This window comes from Carcharodon carcharias, chromosome 7 (assembly GCF_017639515.1).
Source record: "Carcharodon carcharias isolate sCarCar2 chromosome 7, sCarCar2.pri, whole genome shotgun sequence".
NCBI classification, from domain to species: domain Eukaryota; kingdom Metazoa; phylum Chordata; class Chondrichthyes; order Lamniformes; family Lamnidae; genus Carcharodon; species Carcharodon carcharias.
In genome coordinates this window covers 175051515-175069492 of record NC_054473.1, presented here as the reverse complement: position 1 = coordinate 175069492, position 17978 = coordinate 175051515, and the positions used below count along the sequence as shown (strand labels likewise).

The following is a 17978-nucleotide window of genomic DNA, read 5'->3' as shown; positions in this document are numbered from 1 at the left end:
CCTATGATCTTCTGTGGCTACCTCTCAAATTCCAGCCTTATTAATATGGAGAGGTGCCTATTCTTAGGGAGTCCCTATATTCTGATTTTACAATTAACTGATGCTCAAGAACTGATCAGTGGGTATGATGAGGCACTTAACAAAGTGGAAAAGAATAATAAATAACATTTTTGTAGCTAAGAAAAATAAAAATGTAGAGCACATGCAGGGGTAAGTTTCTTGCTTTTGTCTCCTTCAATTTAGTCCAAGATATCATTTTGAATGTTCCATGGTTCTGTGTTCTGTATTGTTTATCCAAAGGTGTATGATTCTTCTAGAAGAGAACAATTGTGGTTATTGTTTATATCAACACTTGTGAAATGTACCACTATGTGCTTTGGACTTCAATGTTTTCTTCTGTCATACATTTTAGATGTTTTGTATGTAATACAATCCATATTCCATTGGTGTGTGTTGACTCCAGATTATCTCAACTTTAGTCATAAAAACAGGATAGTGGAAGTCCTCAAGCCAAAAACCAGTCACTCAATTGTGCCATTCAGATGATCTCAAGCAGTTTGTGTTGAACTCCAAAATTGGATTGTTCCCTTAAAATTTCCTTTACACATTTAAAAAAAGCATAGTCTCCTTTCTCAGTAACACTTACAGATGAAAGTCCGGGAGGCTACCAGTGACTGTATAATTTCTGAGTTAAAATATCTATGCATATTAACATCATGCACAGATATTCCTAGGGAGCTGCCTCAGGAAGATGAAGAATACTAAAATCAAAAATAAAGATTATGAAAATGTGCAAAACATGTCCCCACATAGGACTCACTGAACATAAATGTTATAAAACATTGTCAAAAAATGTTTTTTTTATAATTACTGTTGGAAACCTCATTCCGCTTGTGGATGTTTCCTAAAAAATCCAAAGGCTGCCTGGCCGATTCACTCTCCCACCAACCGTAAGGTTGGACAGGTAGTGAAAAATGGGTTTAAATTAATTGATTAATGGCCTTAAATAGGCCTCTTAATTGTCAGCGGGCATGCTGCTGATTCCACGTGTACCTGCCAACCGAAATATTGTACGAGTGCGTGATGACATTGGGACACTTGCCCGACGTCATCATACACTATTTTACTCCCGACTGGCACATAAAATCCTGCCCACTATGTAGGTTCACAAAAGAATAGTGGCTGTTTTGGGTGTGTGGTATTTGGGTACGGTAGTGCTTATGAAACTATTCAAGGATAATTCAGCATCTTCATGGGCAGAAGGAGGATAAATAGTTTCATCTCAGTGTTGAGATGAAATTTCCTGCTGTAATTTAGCAGAAACCCTGGAGAATTGATGTAAATTCTATCCCAAATTGTCGATCGTTTTTCCAAAAGGGCAATTATTTTGTTGTAATAAGTCTTACATCAGGCTTATATTAAATGAAGTTTTTAAGATTTTTTTTTTGTTCTCGTCCGAAGATGAAATGAAATCATTGACACGAGACAATACGCATTATGGATTTTATAATTTTAAGACCTGGTAGGTGCATTGAGCTTTAACAACATTTACGATCCTGCGATATTAGATTCATTTTTTACATTACAGAATCATTCATCACTGTATGAGGTATGAATATAGCTATCCAAATACACCTTTGCTGTTCTCTAATAATCATCATCTAATAAATCATGCGTGTCATTATTTCTAGATTGCTACTTCCCCTTCCCTGTGACACCACAATAAATCTTCCATGTGGCCATGGGTTCAATCGGTGGTCTGTACCTAGCTGATCTCAGCCAGGGTGGCAGGACGGGCAAAATAATCGGTCTTGACAGCCAATACTCTGGGAGCAGGGAGGGCAAAGAGGAGAAAACTTGATAAGTCTATAGAAATTTATGTGGCAATACAGAGATTGGTATACTGGTTCCTGATAACAGTGGTGGCCCTGGCTGTGGGATCACAGGGAGAATATCTCTCCCTGCGACATTCCTTTGTCTTATTCTGCTTGAATGTTTATTGCTTGGGGCACTGTGACTGAAAGTAGATTTACTGAAGTCGTCTTGCTTAAAGTTCTTTGTGTGCTGTTTTGTTATTTTCGAGGGCTGCACCCTTACGCTGTGGCACTCCACTACTTTGGAGGCTGGGGCACCATTGATGACCAGGTTCTCGTGGCCTTCCAGCAAAGAATATTGCCAGCACCAATGATTCATGGTGTTCAGGAGGGGAATCCTTGTCAATCTAACAGGAGCAGAAGTTCCAACCTTTTGGATCTTGCTGACCTGTAATATGGCCATGTTACAAGCACGGGCTCTAATGCACATATTGTCTTTGTTGTTATTGTGCTTCGACACTACACTCACAGTTTGCAGATCTCGGTTGCCACTTTGTATACCCAAACAAAACGTTCTCCTTGTTTTGAAACCTGAGACAAACATTTCATCGCAATTGGCCATTTTTACAGGCGGTAGCACCGAGAAGTGTTTTTTTACTGGGGTCTGTTGATCGGGGCCAATGATAATCTTGCACTCTGTTCCCTGAGATGGGTTGATTTCAGTCTCTGTCTTGTTGTCTTGGACGTGGATTTCTTGAGTCACTTTGCTTGTTTGCCTCTGTGAAGCTGTGGAATTGTATGGCTGCAACTTAGTTTGTGGAACAGTAGGAGTTGTTCTCTCTGCAGAGGGGTTAGTATTCTTCCCTGTGAAATTAGGCATCGTTGTACTGTTGGATGATTTGGACAAAGGGCCAGATTGGTCAACATCTTGGACAGTTTTCCTTTCTGACACGGGCACCATTTCTGCACAGAACACACAGTGGCTCCCATTCTTCTCCTCTTTTCTTGATTTCTTTGACTTCTTCAGAGTATAGAGGGAGGAGTAGGAGTTGTCCTTTCTCCAGCCATGCACCTATAAAAAAGAAAACCTTTAAAAAGTACATTTTCCAAGGTGATAAATGACTATAGCCTAAAGAGCCTACGACATGGAAATATTCCTTATTTCATTTTTCACATGTGTAAACAAGTAATGAGAAATTTTAAACATTTCTATATTGATCAGTGTCTAATCATGTGTAACCATTATTCCAAGCTGCTATATAATGGAATTTAAAGACCAACTTCTTCCATTTAGAACCAATTTGTGATGAATTGTGGATCTCAATTCTTTCTATTTTAATATCACAAAGTGTTTAATGCCTTTTCCAATTACATGGACAAAGTTAGTGAATCTCTGCAGAATAATGTCACATATCGCACACAGGCCGGGAAAGCACCCCCTTAGCCTGAGTCAGCTGTTTATGAATGTGAAATTGAGTTTAAAAAAAACACTTGATTTTCAGCTTAGTTCCCAGATCGCCACAAGCTTTCTTGGCATTGGTAGCAGCATGGAATCATACAACATGAAAGGAGACCATTCAGCCAACGTGCTTATGAAAGAATTATGTAATTGGCCCTACTGCCCTGCTCTTTCCCTATTCCCTTTTGAAAGTTACTATTGAATCTGCTTCCATTTTCCTTTCAGGTTCTGCATTTCAAGTCAGAACTAAATATGTGAAAAAACTTCTCTCCCCTCTGGTTCTTTTGCCAATTACCTTAAACACAGCAGAAGCAAGCTTCAATATAAAGTCCATTTGAAAATAGCCCTAAGACATTAAAACAATTACTCTTCCTTAGTCATTTATACATCCTATAAAATTAGGCACTTTAAAAAAAAATTAATCCTACTATGCAATTTAGATTTCTATCTGAGTTTTCCCACAATTATTGGCTCTTAACTTCCCTGTAATTATTAGTGAAAAATAATTTATTCCCTTCCATTATATGAATATTCTACAATAACTGCGCCACACAGCCAAATATGTCAATGCACTCAAAATTATGTAAAATAGAAATGTTTTGACACCAAGCTATAAACGCCAGTACTTTAACTTAAACTGCTTCATATCTAATACAGCCCTTTTTTCAATATTTATTAAACAGTTAGAAATTTATAGTATAGGGGGAGACAGTGGCATAATAATAATCTCATTGGGCTTGTAATCCAGTGGCCCAGGCTAATGCTCTGAAAACATGGAGTTCAAATTCAATTAATAAAAATCTGGAATTGAAAGCTAGTCTCGGTAATGGTAACTATGAATCCATCATTGATTGTCATAAAAACCCATCTGGTTCACTAATGTCCTTTTGGGAAGAAAATCTGCCATCCTTACCCAGTCTGGTCTACATGTGACTCTGGATCCACAGCAATGTAGGTGACTCTTAACTGCCCTCTGAAATAGCCTAGCAAATTACTCAATTCAAGGGCAATTCTGGGACCACAAATGCTGGCCTTCCCATGAAACAATGAATTAGAAAAATTATAGACTATACACTTCCACTGCAGATCTCAGACCAGATCTGTACAAAGCACGCATGTGGTATACCTTCTATCCATTGCACTCTGCTGAGCAACAAAGGAATTCTATGTGCACATGCAAAGCTGCAATTGGTTTAATTTTAATATCACTCAGCGATATTTCACTTTCGGTACATTTTTAAAGCTTAAGTTTGCTCTGAGTCAGAGTTACACTGCACTGTTTGTGAAACTGAAACAGAGGGTAGAATTTTCCCCCCTTAGTCTATCAAAAACATGTCGCTGTACATTTATAAGATGAAATAAATTTGTTTGATAATAAAACAGACCTTTAAAAAATCAAATAGTTGATTTTGTTACTACACAGCATATATTATCCAAGATAAAACATTAAATGTAATGGCAAAAGTAATTTCCTTTTGGTAGACTTTTCCTAGATAAGGAGAACATGCTTGACGGACTGAACGGCCTACTCTTGTCCCTATGTTCTGCTTTACCACCAGTTGAATAACAACGAGCGATTTGGGAGAAGGAGTCACAGCAATGAGATTTACATTTCTCATTAGAGATTGATTCTTTTGACTGGCCAGGTGCAGCACGGGCAATTTATCAAGTGTCTTTTTATATCATTGCTACAAACATAAAAGCAAAGAATGAATATAACTCAAGCAGCGGTTAGCAGGCAACAGCTGAAATTATGGCTTTCTAAAGGGAATTAGATAAACACCTAAAGAGAAAAAAGTGCTGAGCTACGGGGAAAGGGTGGGGGAGTGGGACTAGCAGAGTTGTTCTTGCAGACAGCCAGCATAGACACAATGGGCTGAGTGGTCTGTGCTGTAACCATGCTATGATTCTTAGTCCAAACCAGCATTGTTTTAAAAATACACACCATATTCCCATATAGGCCACTTGCAAACTAAAGCCCTCCCTAAAAGTATTTTTGTGAAAAGCAGTGTGGGCACATGAAGCCATTACACTTGTTACAAAACCATTTCAAAAAGCTTTGATCAGTATTTTTGAATCTCCAAAGTTTTCTGACCAAACAACTGAATGACCTGAAGATATTTTTATTTAAAATTCGACATACACTTCCACTTTATGGTTATCAACTTTAGCACCAATTAATACGTTTCACATTAACACTGTATAATGCTCATCTTGCTGTGAGCAACACCAAGGGGGAAATGTAAGTAGTATGTTTAAAACGCTACATCTGTGTGTTTGTGTGCAGACATCACTCTATTATGAATGCAAAACAAACTTAAAATGCTGTTTGCTCCTAAACTGCATCTTGAAAGTGATGAGCAGATTCTAATTTTGCAATTCCCTGATCAAACAGCCATTAAACTGAGACTCCAGCCTCAGTTTACTTCAACTATTACACTTTAGTTTCAAGTGTTTGAGGCCACACAGACACATATCTTATACTCAGTCATCCCTCCTAATCTCTCCCATCCTGGCATGGCTCCCATTCTGGATTTGGCTGACCGTGTTCACGAATCGCACTAAAAGTTTGTGCACCTGGACAATCGGGTTCACGGCGGGGGGGTTGTGCTTCAGTTAGACAGGGCCTTAGTGAGATCCCACCTGGGGTACAGGGCTCTGTTTTCAACACACAACCCTTGGAATGATATGCTGGCCTTGGAAGGGGTGCAGCACAGTTTCACCAGAATGATACAACAACAAAATGCTGCAGACGCTGGAAATCTGAAATAAAAACAGAAAATGCTGGAAATACTCAGCAAGTCAGGCAGCATCTGTAGCGACAGAAACAGAGTTAATGTTTCAGGTTGATGATGTTTAATGAAAGATCACCTCCACAGCTGCTGCTTCACCAAAATGATATCAGGAACTACAAGGTTAAATTAGGACAGATTGCATAAACGTGGTTCATATTCCCTTGAGTTTAGAAGGCTGAGGAGTGATTACATTGAGGTGTTTGAAATGATTGTTACAAAGTAATTCCTCTAGTGGGGGAATCCAGGCCGAGGGGACTCAAAGTTAGAACTGGGCCATTTGGGAGGGCAAACAGGAAACTTTTTTTTTAAGAAGGATAGTGAAAATCTGAAACTTTCTCCCAAGAGGCTGTGAATTCTGGATCAAGAGAGATTTTCAAGACTGAGATCAATAGTGTTTTGATTCATAAGGGATACAGTAGAAAAAGGTGGGTAGACAGAGATGAGGTGTAAATCAGCCATGATCTAATTGAACGGCAGAACAGGCTTGAGGGGCTGAATGGCCTCCTCCTGTTGGTTTCAAAGAGTTGGGTCTGTTAGCTACAGAAAACTGTACAGTTTCTGGAGATCTGATTGAAGTATTTAAAGTCATGCGGGGACTAAAGTCATGTCCCACACGTGTAGACTATTTGATTCAGATAGGTTCGGGAGAATCCAGGGGTATATATGTCAGTTATATTAATTTAGATGTCATGGAGTGTTCTTTTTGCAAAGGGTCAGCAGTCTTTGGAAGAAGATTGCAGATTCACTGCAGGTATCTAAATGGGATCTGGATGTATTCCAGGCGATGGCTGATATCACTGTATAAAAAGGTAGGTGGGATACTGTTTGATCAACTTCTGGGGCACCAGTCTCCTGAAATTTGTTTTGGTTACCAGGTAGGAATTTCCCACATTTGTTTCTCTTTTAACCATGACTTGATTTGGGCTTTTTGGTTTTTTTTTAGAAGTTTTTTTCTTTAAAGAAGTCTTTTTTTTTGCCGCTACCTGGAGCTAACCTGGCTGATGAGGACCATTGAGCTCAGAAGATTTTTTTTTGTAATTTTATACTTCAGTCCATTACAGGTTAGACTGAGCTGGGTATGGGAAACAAGGTCAGTCACAACGTCACTGGATTGCTGTCAAAGAAAGTGAAGACCAGTTTCTCAGCTGTTGGCTGGAATAATGGGTGTTTCATAGGGAACATCAACCAAAAAGAAGCCAAATGTCACCAGCTTGAAAACATACTCCTTTCGTGCTGCCAGAGTCCCTGGTAACAGCCCCAAACTGACAAAATAAGTGATGTTGAGGCACTGGGGTGGGGGGGTTGTTGGTGGGTCAGAAGATTGAAACCTGAGCAGGGGGACTGGGACTAACTGGGCACTTGACAGAAAACCTGTATGGAACCAAAGGGCCAGATGGCCTCCCTCTGTGCTGTAATGACTTTATGATGATTATTTTACAGATGTGACTATAGCATGATTAGTCTTGCAAAAGTCAGTGATTATCAATTATATTAAAGGATGTAAAAATGTGGTGGGTGGGGGGGGAGGTGGTGCCCTGCTTGGATAAGAGGTGTAAAGGAGTTCAGGAGAAACTCCAAGGACGAACCAGGCGTTGATTCAGAGGGTATAGACACGTATAATTGAGATTTTTACCCAAGGTATACACAGAGTAATATAACTCTGTTATACCGTAAACTTTTGCTCAGATATTTTAATGTACCAAGTCTTGCTTGAGCTGAATAAAGTTTAATCACTGCCACCATTATGGGTCACACTGAATCATTGGATGTGAGGGTTTATCAACAGCTAACATTTTGGCGACTCAGGTGGGACATTGATGGGCAGTTGATTCCTTTTGTTTTTAATTATTTAGTGAAAATGAAGTCTTGGGACTGGTGTGGTTAACATGATGTAGCCAGTGAAGGAAAGGACAGATAGGGATCAAGGGAAGCTTTAGGGGTGTCAGACCCTACAATCTCAGTGGTGTTAGTAATAGAATACTGAGAATGACAATCTTGACAGAGGTTCAGCAAGCCAGAGTAAAGAAATTTGACAAGTTGTGTGACAGAAACTGCTCAGATCAAGTCTCGCTCGTGCCAAATAAAATTTGATTGCTGCCACCAACGTGGATTAATGTTGAACCATTGGATATCAGAGTTTATCACAAGCTAATCAAAGTTCAAATGTACTACAATTCACAAACAACATGGCGGTCAATGCAACATGATGGTCTGAGGCAGGCTTTATAGATCAGCTGGTCTTTTCCTGCCATTAGATATGGAGCATGGCCAGTTAATAGAGGGTCTGGAGAGTGCCAATGCCAATGGAACTCCAGCCCAACATCAGTTAATATGGGAAGGAGAAAGTAATAAGAAATAAGGACAGAAGTAGGCTCAGGTCTGCTCTGCCATTTAATAAGCTCACAGCTGAACTTCTACGTCAACTCCACTTTCCCACCCTATTCTTTAATTCCCTTAGTGCCCAAAAATCTATCAACCTCGTCCGTGAATGTACACAATGACTGAGCATGCACAGCCCTCTGTGGTAGAGAACTCCAGAGATTCACAACCCTCTGAATGAAGGAATTTCTCCTCAGCTCAGTTCTAAATGATTGGTCCATTATCTTGAGACTATGCTCCCCTGGCGCTAGACTCTCCAGCAAGGGGAATCAGCCACTCCGCATCTATCCTATCAAAAGAATGTTATGCATTTCAATGAAATCACCCCTCATTCTTCTAAACTCTGGAGAATATAGGCCCATTTTACTTTATCTCCATTTAAAATGTCCCATAAACATTTATAAGTAAGGCAAACAAAGGGAAGTCAGGAACCATGTTAGATAAAAACAAAAAAACTGCAGATGCTGGAAATCCAAAACAAAAACAGAATTACCTGGAAAAACTCAGCAGGTCTGGCAGCCTCGGCGGAGGAGAAAAGAGTTGACGTTTCGAGTCCTCATGACCCTTCAACAGACTAGTTCTGTTGAAGGGTCATGAGGACTCGAAACGTCAACACCATTTTAGATACTTTCTTCACAATTAAAATGTAATCTAATTAGTCAAATTTAACAGAAAATTCTGAAGGGAAAAGGCTGAACTACTTACTGCGTCATCCCATCCATTACAGAGGATGAACTGATCCATTTGCTTTTGGTCGTCCTCATAGATTTCCTCACTGACTCTGATAAGAACATCTATGAGTTTTCTTTCTGATTCCCAGGAATGGATAAAAGGGGTGGGACTCATCGCCACTTTATTGTCACTTTCGGGGGTATTGGAAAATGTTCTTTCACAGCCAACCATGTCTCCCTCCTGGACTTTCATTTTCCAAGTATGGTTTTCACCAGATTATTTATCTGTTGAACGAAGTGAAGCTTGCAGTTAATGCCTTAGCACATTCAAGTTAAAGCAAAGTCATTAAATATTAAATAAGACATCCTATTTACTATTTAGTGACGTTGCTTCACATGCAGTTACTATCATTTACTCAACTTTTAAAGGAGAATGCCCCTTCAAAAGCAGTAAGCATTTTTGTTTGCAATCATACAGAATAGGATGATGTAAATCACGAGGCTGCACCACATCCATCAAAGATTCAAATATTTTCAAAACCAAATATATACAGATACACTGTTAGCTCTGTTTGGCCAAATAATACTATGTAATGCATAATGTATAGTATGCTGTCTACATACAACAATATATCATCTGACTAAGTTGGCATTGGCAATGCCACAGGATAGCTGCTAATACATGTGTATAGGAATTGTTAGACAAGAAAAGATCAAGGTCTGGCTAGTTCATCTTCTATGTAAGCACATACGGTCTGGGAGGCAAGGGAGTGGAGATGGAGATAGACAGGAAATAGAGGAGAGAGCAATTATAAATGGTTTTGCCTGTGGTGACCATCGACAACAAAAAGCCATAAGTCAAATTCCCAGGAACCAAACAAGAATTAGGGTGAGTGCTTAGTTGTAGTTTTGGGAGTTCATGAAATCTTTGGCAAGGGTTCGGAGCCTGTAGTGAAACCAAAGAGGAAAGCTTTGCTTTTCCCAATGTTTAATTGGAGGAACTTGATACTCATTCAAGGATGCTATTGTATAAGATGCCTAGCAACACAGAGGTGGCAGAGGGGTTGAGAGGATTGGAGGAGAGGTAGAACTGGCTGTTGTCAGCATGCATTTGGAAGCAATGAAGTTGCCAAGGTTCAGCATGTAAACGAAGGGGCCAAGTATTGACAGGGACGCTAGAGATAATGTTGTGAGAGCAGGAAGAGAAACCATTGCTGGAGATGCTCTGGACAAAATAAGACAGCTAAGTGGAACTAAGGCAGTCCCATTGAGTTGGTAAATAGAGGAAAGGCATTGAAGAAGGCTAGTATGGTTGACCATGTCAAAGACAGCAGAGGGGTCAAGGAGGGCAAGAAGGGATGGTACACCATGGTCTGAGATACAACATCATTTGTGAAATGGATCAGAGCCACTTGGTGGGCCAGAACTTGATGGGAGAGATCAAACATGGAGTTACAGGAAAAATGGGCAAGGCAGCAATAGTTTGAAGAGGAAAAGAAACTTGAAGACATGGGAGTAACCTGCAAGGACAGTAAGGTTGAGCCAGTGCTGCATTGTGCTATTGGCTCCATGTGCTTTAGGGATTAAGGTTAGGATTTAGGTTTGGGTTTGGGTTAACAGTAGCAGTTAGGGGTTAATGGTTAGCATTAGGGTTAGAGACTGCTATTGACAATGCTAGTGTCACTAAATACAACCTATTGTGAATTGGATCAAGGGAGCAAGAGGTCACCCTCATGGACAAGATGAGTTCTGAGAGGGCATTAGAGCAGATGGGAGAGAAATTAATGATGTGGATTGAAGGCTAGGGCAGGGAGGGAGAAGAGGAGTGCAGCTGAATGGATGGTCTCAATGTTAATTAAAAGGCACAGAAGCTCATTGCGCCAATTAATGGAGGTGAGTGATTTACATGGGAGCACTTCATGATAGAGGAATTTGCATGGAAAAAGGTGACTCAGAAGTGTGACAATGACTGATAACAGGAAGAAAAGTTTTGTCTACCAAAAGTACAAGATGTAAGACTTCATACGTAATGTTGATTGTACGAATATATTGTTCTGTATAATGTGAAGCTCCTGCCATTATAGAATTTATCTGACTCACTGTGAGCAGTGTGAAATTAAATACCTTAGTCATGAATAAAGCTCATTCTCATGCTAAAGCCATCATTCTCCTTCTGATGCTGAGATCAGATGCGTCATAATTTTCTACTGCCATTTCAGATCTTAAATGTTGTAGTTTTCCCTATTACCAATCTCAATTTACTGCTGGTTACCAGTTACTGAAAATCCCACCGATACCAGGTGCCTCTTTTCAGGCTGTGGCTGGAATAATATCAGCATACCACAAGAGATATTCATGAAGAGCCTGCAAGGACCGTTAAGTATTTGTTCACGAATACTAACATTTGGTGAAGAATGTCCAGGCTTTAGGAAATCACATTTCATCCCTGGGGGTGTTGTATGGCCTGGTTTAGACGCAGAGTAAAGATGTAGTAAACTTGGATGGATATAAATGCAGGAGTCAATGCCCACAGAGTAACAGGAAACCTTACTTGCCTGTTCAGCTCGTGCATAGATTTGTTTCCACTCAATGATGATGATCCTGGAAATAAAACATAAACGATGGCGGTGAGGTAGACAGGAAGGTCATTGTGTTTTGTTTCCCAATCTAGGTTTTGCAAAGCGAGAGAATAAAAGGAGCCGAGGCCCTGGAAACCAAGTGGAACCGTTACCATGGCAATAACTGTGCTGCCAGCCGGGACGCATCAGCGGATGTGACGCAAGAAAAGCCGCCGTTACCACGGGAAAAGGGAGCGGAAGTGACGGCCGCTCCGACGGGGCGTACCGGCCGGCGAGCGGAAGTGATGGAGGCGGGAGAGGCCGCTGCCATAGAAACGGGCTGCGGCCTGAGCGGAAATGAGGGAGGGCCGGAAATCGGGGGGGAGGGAAGGAATAGCCAGTGGCGCACGATTCGAGAAGCTTCGACTGGAGTAGGCCGCAGGATAGAGGCGCGGAGATTTGAGGAGTGAACCGCCAGAGCGAAGGAGGCGCTGGATGCGGAGCCCGCTCTCCGGCCCTTTGTTTTTAATAACAGTTCCAGTGGAGGTTTAAATGTTCCGCCCGAATTTCCGTCCGTCGCAGCCGGGGTTCCGGAGCCCGCCGCCGCCCCCAGGCCCAGGCCCGTTCCCCGGGGTGGGGCAGGCCGGCGGCATGTACCCCTGGGGCAGCTCGGCCACCCCGCCTTACGGAGGCCGGCACCGGCGTTACAGCAAATCCCCCCAGCAACAGCAGCAGCAGCAACAGCCAGGTCCGGGCTCGGGGCCTTTCCAGCACCGTTACAACAGCCCGTCTCCCGGGCAGCAGCAGCAGCAGCAGGGCTTCAGCCCCCGGCACCGGGGCCGCTACTCCTCACCCCCCTTCCAGCACTCGCTCTCCCCCGGCCCTCAGCAACACTCCCCGAGCCCGGCCCACCGCAAATACCAGGGCTCGCCCAGGACATCCACCCCGTTCAGCGGCGGAGGCGGTGAGAGGAGATCCCCGGCGCCGGTGGAACATTACTACAAACCCTCCATGCTGCAGGACCCATGGGCTAACCTGGAGCCGGTCTGTGTCTCTGACATTAACCAACAGTACAGCAACCTGCAGACCCCTAGCACTGGCAAAGGAGGGAGATATTTCAGTTAACAGCAAAAAAAAACTTTCAACATTATCCTTTTTTTTTGTGTATCTGCCAAAGGTAGAATAGCTCCCTCAACATTGTTGAAGAACTGTTGTGGTTCCCACTGTCATTGCTTTCCAGAGACAGTTGTGTTTTTTATTTAACAAAAGTTTTGATTACAATTATTTTGCAGGATCGACTTTTTAAAAATGAGACCTATTTTTTTACCCACGCACCAGTTTTCCTTTTCTTTTGGCAACACAATGGGCTTGTTGGATGTTACCCAGGAGAGTACTAACTACTTCAGAATTAGGAAGTGCCTGCTCAGAAGAACTCTTAAAATGTTCTTTAAAATCACCAGCCAGTGAACAGTGACTAATTATTTTACAGGTGTCCACCACTCCTATGCATTAATGAACAGGTTAGACAGCATGTCGTCTGATTTTTACTGTAAGCCATTGAAATGGTAATTTTTTAAAAATTTTGTCAACTTTTTTAGATTGAAGATAACTCCAGTGTTTAATTTTGTAAAATCCATGTTTCTAGTTTGTGTGTGTGTGTGTTAGTATAAATGAAAGTGATTCATGTCTGGTTTAATAATGAGATGGCAATTCTTGGGTATGTGCAGTAAAGGTATGCAATGTGCTGGTGTTCCTCCTGTTTTCAGTATTTTTGTTTTTGAATATTTTTTTCAGAAGTGTGCAAAAGTACAATTTGAGCAAATGTGCATTCAATTTGAAAACTTGTGTTCTGGTAATAATGGTGGGGAATATGGATTGTCTTTGTACTGTAATTATTGCAAAACATGGTATTTGGTAGATTATAAACCTACCAGCATACATGGGGGAGAATTTTATAGGGTAAATGGAGAGAGAGAGAGAGAGATTTCTCTCAATGACTGATAGCTCTGGTTGTCTCTTACCTTGGTATTTATCATAAAATAAAGTTTGCTTGATTTGTTTTTTTTAAATCTTATTATAGAAGAAAGCTGTTTTTCACTCCCTTCAACTCTCCGTGGATAGATGTGTATTCTATTAATTCTGCTTGCAAGTAACCAGGGTTTTAACAGCTACCTTCTTGGATTATGGAGAAACAGATATACTAATTTTGTGTTTCCATTCCATGGGTACTGAAAGCCATCTCTACCTAACCCAGGTGGTCATTACTCTGTAAACCTAGATGCTGAGTTTTGCCAAGCTGTCTCAGTTCAGCACAGCTAAACCCAGTGGCTCTTTCAGTTGGTGTGCACATACATTATGCATTTTCTGACATGATTGGATGGGAGATTGGTAATAGTAACTCCATTCTCACCCACCCCAAAAATCAGTGCAAATAGCACCCGCAAAAAGAGAGGGTGAATGACCGCAGATCAGAGCTCAAACTTCAGATTGTGCTCTCTGTGGCTCACTACAACACCAAGCAGGGCATAACCTTTTCAGTTTAACATGAAAATCTAGGAGGTAGCATGTTTACTGGCCATTGGGGGGGTGGTTTAGTAAGTTTGGACAAGGCCATTATGGTAATACATGTATGTGAACTGTTGGAATAAGAGATGATAGATTCAATATCTATTTGTAAACATTGGACTATGTATTTTATCTTGCCACATTTCAGCTGTCATAAACAGAGACCATCACTGTCATGTTTTGGGAGAGGGTGGAATAAGTATATAGAAATAAAAGCATATTTGGATTATACAGGTATACTCTCCAGCTTCAGAACATATTGGAGCTGCAACCTTAAAATCAGGATGTGTTTCTAAACATTGTTTCTGTAAGATTAAAGTTTGAACAAAACCTATAAAATAATACTTTCAAATACTGTGCAGCAATATTCCTATCCTGATCAAACAGTACGTCCTTTAAGTTATTTGTCACAGGATTCTCTATATTATAATATAAAAACAATGACCACTGTATGTTTCCTGTCTTATCGCACTCTTGTCATAGTTGGGTATGGTTATACTTTGTGTAAAGGAGCTGTAAAAAAAAAAAACTACTTGAATATCTACAGCACTTAGTTGGTTTTTTGCACTGTTTGTAGTTTTAAAAATGACTGCAACAGAACAGTAATCTTTTAAATGGCATAATCTTGTCCTTGAAAAAACTCAGCAGGTCTGGCAGCATCGGCGGAGAAGAAAAGAGTTGACGTTTCAAGTACTCATGACCTTTCAACAGAACTGAGTGAATCTAAGGAGAGGGGTGAAATATAAGCTGGTTTAAGGGGGGGGCGCGGTGGCGTTGTAGGGACAAGCAAGCAGTAATAGGAGCAGATAATCAAAAGATGTCACAGACAAAAGAACACAGGCGTTGAAGGTGGTGATATCTAAACAAATGTGCTAATTAAGAATGGATGGTAGGGCACTCAAGGTACAGCTCTAGTGAGGGTGGGGTGGAAAGGCTAGCAGGGCATAAAAGATTTAAAAATAATGGAAATAGGTGGGAAAAGAAAAATCTATATAAATTATTGGAAAAAACAAAAGGAACTCGCAGACACTTCCTCCTACCTCTCCCTGGACCATGACCCCACCACTGAACATCAAGCCATTGTTTCCAGGATTGTCACTGACCACATCTCCTCTGGAGATCTTCCTCCCACAGCTTCCAACCTGATAGTCACCCAACCTCAGACGGCCCGCTTCTACCTCCTACCCAAAATCCACAAACAGAACTGTCCCAGTAGACCGATCGTGTCAGCTTGCTCCTGCCCCACAGAACTCATTTCTAGTTATCTTGACTCCCTTCTCTCTCCCCTTGTCCAGTCCCTTCCCACCTACATCTGTGATTCCTCTGACACATTACATCACACCAACAATTTCCAGTTCCCTGGCCCCAACCGCTTCCTCTTCACCATGGACGTCCAATCCCTCTACGCCTCCATCCCCCACCAGGCTGGTCTGAGGGCCCTTAGCTTCTTCCTCAAACAGAGACCCGAACAATCCCCATCCACCACGACTCTCCTTCGTCTGGCTGAACTTGTTCTCACACTGAACAATTTCTCCTTCAACTCCTCTCACTTCCTCCAAATAAAAGGTGTGGCTATGGGTACTGCATGGGCCCCAGCTATGCCTGTCTCTTTATGGGGTATGTGGAACATTCCTTGTTCCAGTCCTACTCTGGCCCCCTTCCTCAACTCTTTCTCCGGTACATCGATGATTACTTTGGTGCTGCTTCATGCTCTCGTCGGGGCTTGGAAAAATTTATTAATTTTGCTTCCAATCTCCACCCCTCCATCATTTTCAGATGGTCTATCTCTGACACTTTCCCTCCTTGACCCCTCTGTCTCAATATCTGGTGATAGACTGTGCACCAATATCCATTACAAGCCTACCGACTCCCACAGCTACCTCGACTACAGTCACACTTCAACAGACAAATCTAGAGTTTTGGTCTGTAGCCTGAATAGTTAATCTCTAAATTAACAAATTCAGAAAGCAATTAGACTTTGTGCTTCACCGTATCAATAATATGCATAATATGGTTAAGTATCCTGTCTCTGTTAGTGTGAACATTCTAAATCTTACATTGTTTTAGTGGCTAATTGTTGAGTCCCGACCAGTTTTGTAAGAAATATTTTTAAATTGCTCACTTTTTTAAGTTCTCTGAAACTAAGTTCAGTTTAAGTAAGTTCTAAATGACATACTGTTAGCATATAGCCGAGGTAGGAGCCAGCCACTGACCTCAGTGTCAGTATCTGCAAGTACTTGTTTGAGTATAGACAAAGCGCTGAAACAGTAGAGCATGATCAGAAATTTCCTGTGGTTGTAGCAGAGAACTGAAGCTGTTCTTATCACCTAATTTCTTCTAACGTTTCTCCTCTTTTTATTAAAGGAATAGTACCAGAAAAAAGTAGACAGGATTGGAGCAAATCGGGAAAAGTTAGTTGACATTTGAATCGTGTATTTACATTCTCATCTTTCATTTTCTTTGGTTTTATCTTTACTTTGTGCATTTTCTAATCTTGGCTCCGTGTAGTGCAAATAATTATAACGGTAAAATATGAAAACTTTTGTAACTCAACGTTACTGATTTGTTCACAGATCCTCTTTTCCATTCTTTTTGTTTCACTTATTTTGACTGTTTGCTCCTCCACTGTATCCTGTACTGGTACTAACCCGTAGAAATGAGAGAAAATAAAATGATAGGGCTGTTTCGTTGCAGCCATTGGAAAGCTTGCTCACCGCATTTGAGGGCCGTATGGGGAGAAGCGTTTTGCTAGGTCATCTTTTATTGGGATCATTTGGAATTTGTGCATGGTTGTAGCGTTAGTAGTAAAGTATGTAATGGAAATGGGAGAGGAGGGGTGTCTTGATTTTCATATCAGCTTCTTGACTGCACCCTTCCAGCCCAATAAGGAGCGGTGTTTTATCCCCAAGCTCCAACTGATACCTGGGACATGTGAAGTGATGCAGTTGGTATTAAATCAAAGCGGGTTGTGTGTGTCATCTAAATTGTTGGCCTTTAAGTTATTGGTTGTTGGGTTTAAAAAAGGGGGGCTGTGGTTAATAGTGTGTAACAAAGGCTACCTGTGATAATTACTCGAGATGCATCTAACCTGAAGGAGCATCACAGTTGTATGCTATCAACAAACTGGAGAGTATCTGGTAAATAACACTCCCATCTCTCTAAATGTAGGAAGGTGTGTGAATTATTAAAATTTATACTTTTGTGTGAAATCATAACACCAGTAGTGAAATAAATTAGAAATTTCACCCTCAAGTATTTTTGTTGGTGCCATATTTGTTTGAATTTAACTTATTTTAAGGCATCCCTCCCCCACCCTCCCATTTGATAAGACCTTTTGGGACCCAATGCCTAAAACCCCTTAACTGTGTGCGTGGGGGAACAGAGTGGGTAAGCTTTGCAGTCTGCTGACTGAGATAAACACTGACATAAACAGGCTCAGTTGATTTTTGTATTTAGAAGTTTGGGGTGTGTTGGGGACTAATATCAAATGCTGCAGTTTGATAATGCAAGACTCGCTGATTTGTGTTCACTTTTTAAAGTCTCTCCTACCTCAGTTCTTGGCTTGATGTGATATTTGTTCCAGACAATTCAACTTTTGCTTCTTTGGAAAGAAGTTAAAAGTAGAGGGCAGTAGCTTTGGTGTGGGGTGATGAAGTGTCATCATTTGGAGAAATTACATTGTTTGGGGGTGTGTCATTTTTGAAAACTGAACTGTTGGAAAATGACTGGCAATATTC

The 17978-nt window shown here is 41.1% G+C and overlaps 2 protein-coding genes across 2 annotated transcripts; one reads left to right on the top strand and one right to left on the bottom strand.

The window, feature by feature from the left end:
- Nucleotides 1-1489: 1489 nt before the first annotated feature.
- Nucleotides 1490-11940, bottom strand: si:ch73-103b9.2 (uncharacterized protein LOC100150067 homolog). The gene is made up of 4 exons (XM_041191000.1): nucleotides 11850-11940; nucleotides 11674-11719; nucleotides 9153-9403; nucleotides 1490-2886 (listed from the first exon to the last, which is right to left on the bottom strand). Exons 3-4 carry the CDS (start codon nucleotides 9369-9371, stop codon nucleotides 1867-1869), a joined length of 1239 nt encoding a protein of 412 aa, XP_041046934.1. The 5' UTR covers nucleotides 9372-9403; nucleotides 11674-11719; nucleotides 11850-11940; the 3' UTR covers nucleotides 1490-1866.
- An 84-nt stretch (nucleotides 11941-12024) lies between these two features.
- Nucleotides 12025-14682, top strand: LOC121279740 (M-phase specific PLK1 interacting protein). The gene has a single exon (XM_041191001.1). It carries the CDS (start codon nucleotides 12229-12231, stop codon nucleotides 12799-12801), a length of 573 nt encoding a protein of 190 aa, XP_041046935.1. The 5' UTR covers nucleotides 12025-12228; the 3' UTR covers nucleotides 12802-14682.
- Nucleotides 14683-17978: the final 3296 nt, after the last annotated feature.

Coding starts and splice junctions, on each gene's coding strand:
- si:ch73-103b9.2 (XM_041191000.1), bottom strand. CDS start 9,371: ATGAAAGTCCAGGAGGGAGACATGGTTGGCTGTGAAAGAACATTTTCC. Junction 2,887..9,152: donor GTAATGGATGGGATGACGCA/GTAAGTAGTTCA, acceptor TCTTTTTTATAG/GTGCATGGCTGGAGAAAGGA.
- LOC121279740 (XM_041191001.1), top strand. CDS start 12,229: ATGTTCCGCCCGAATTTCCGTCCGTCGCAGCCGGGGTTCCGGAGCCCG.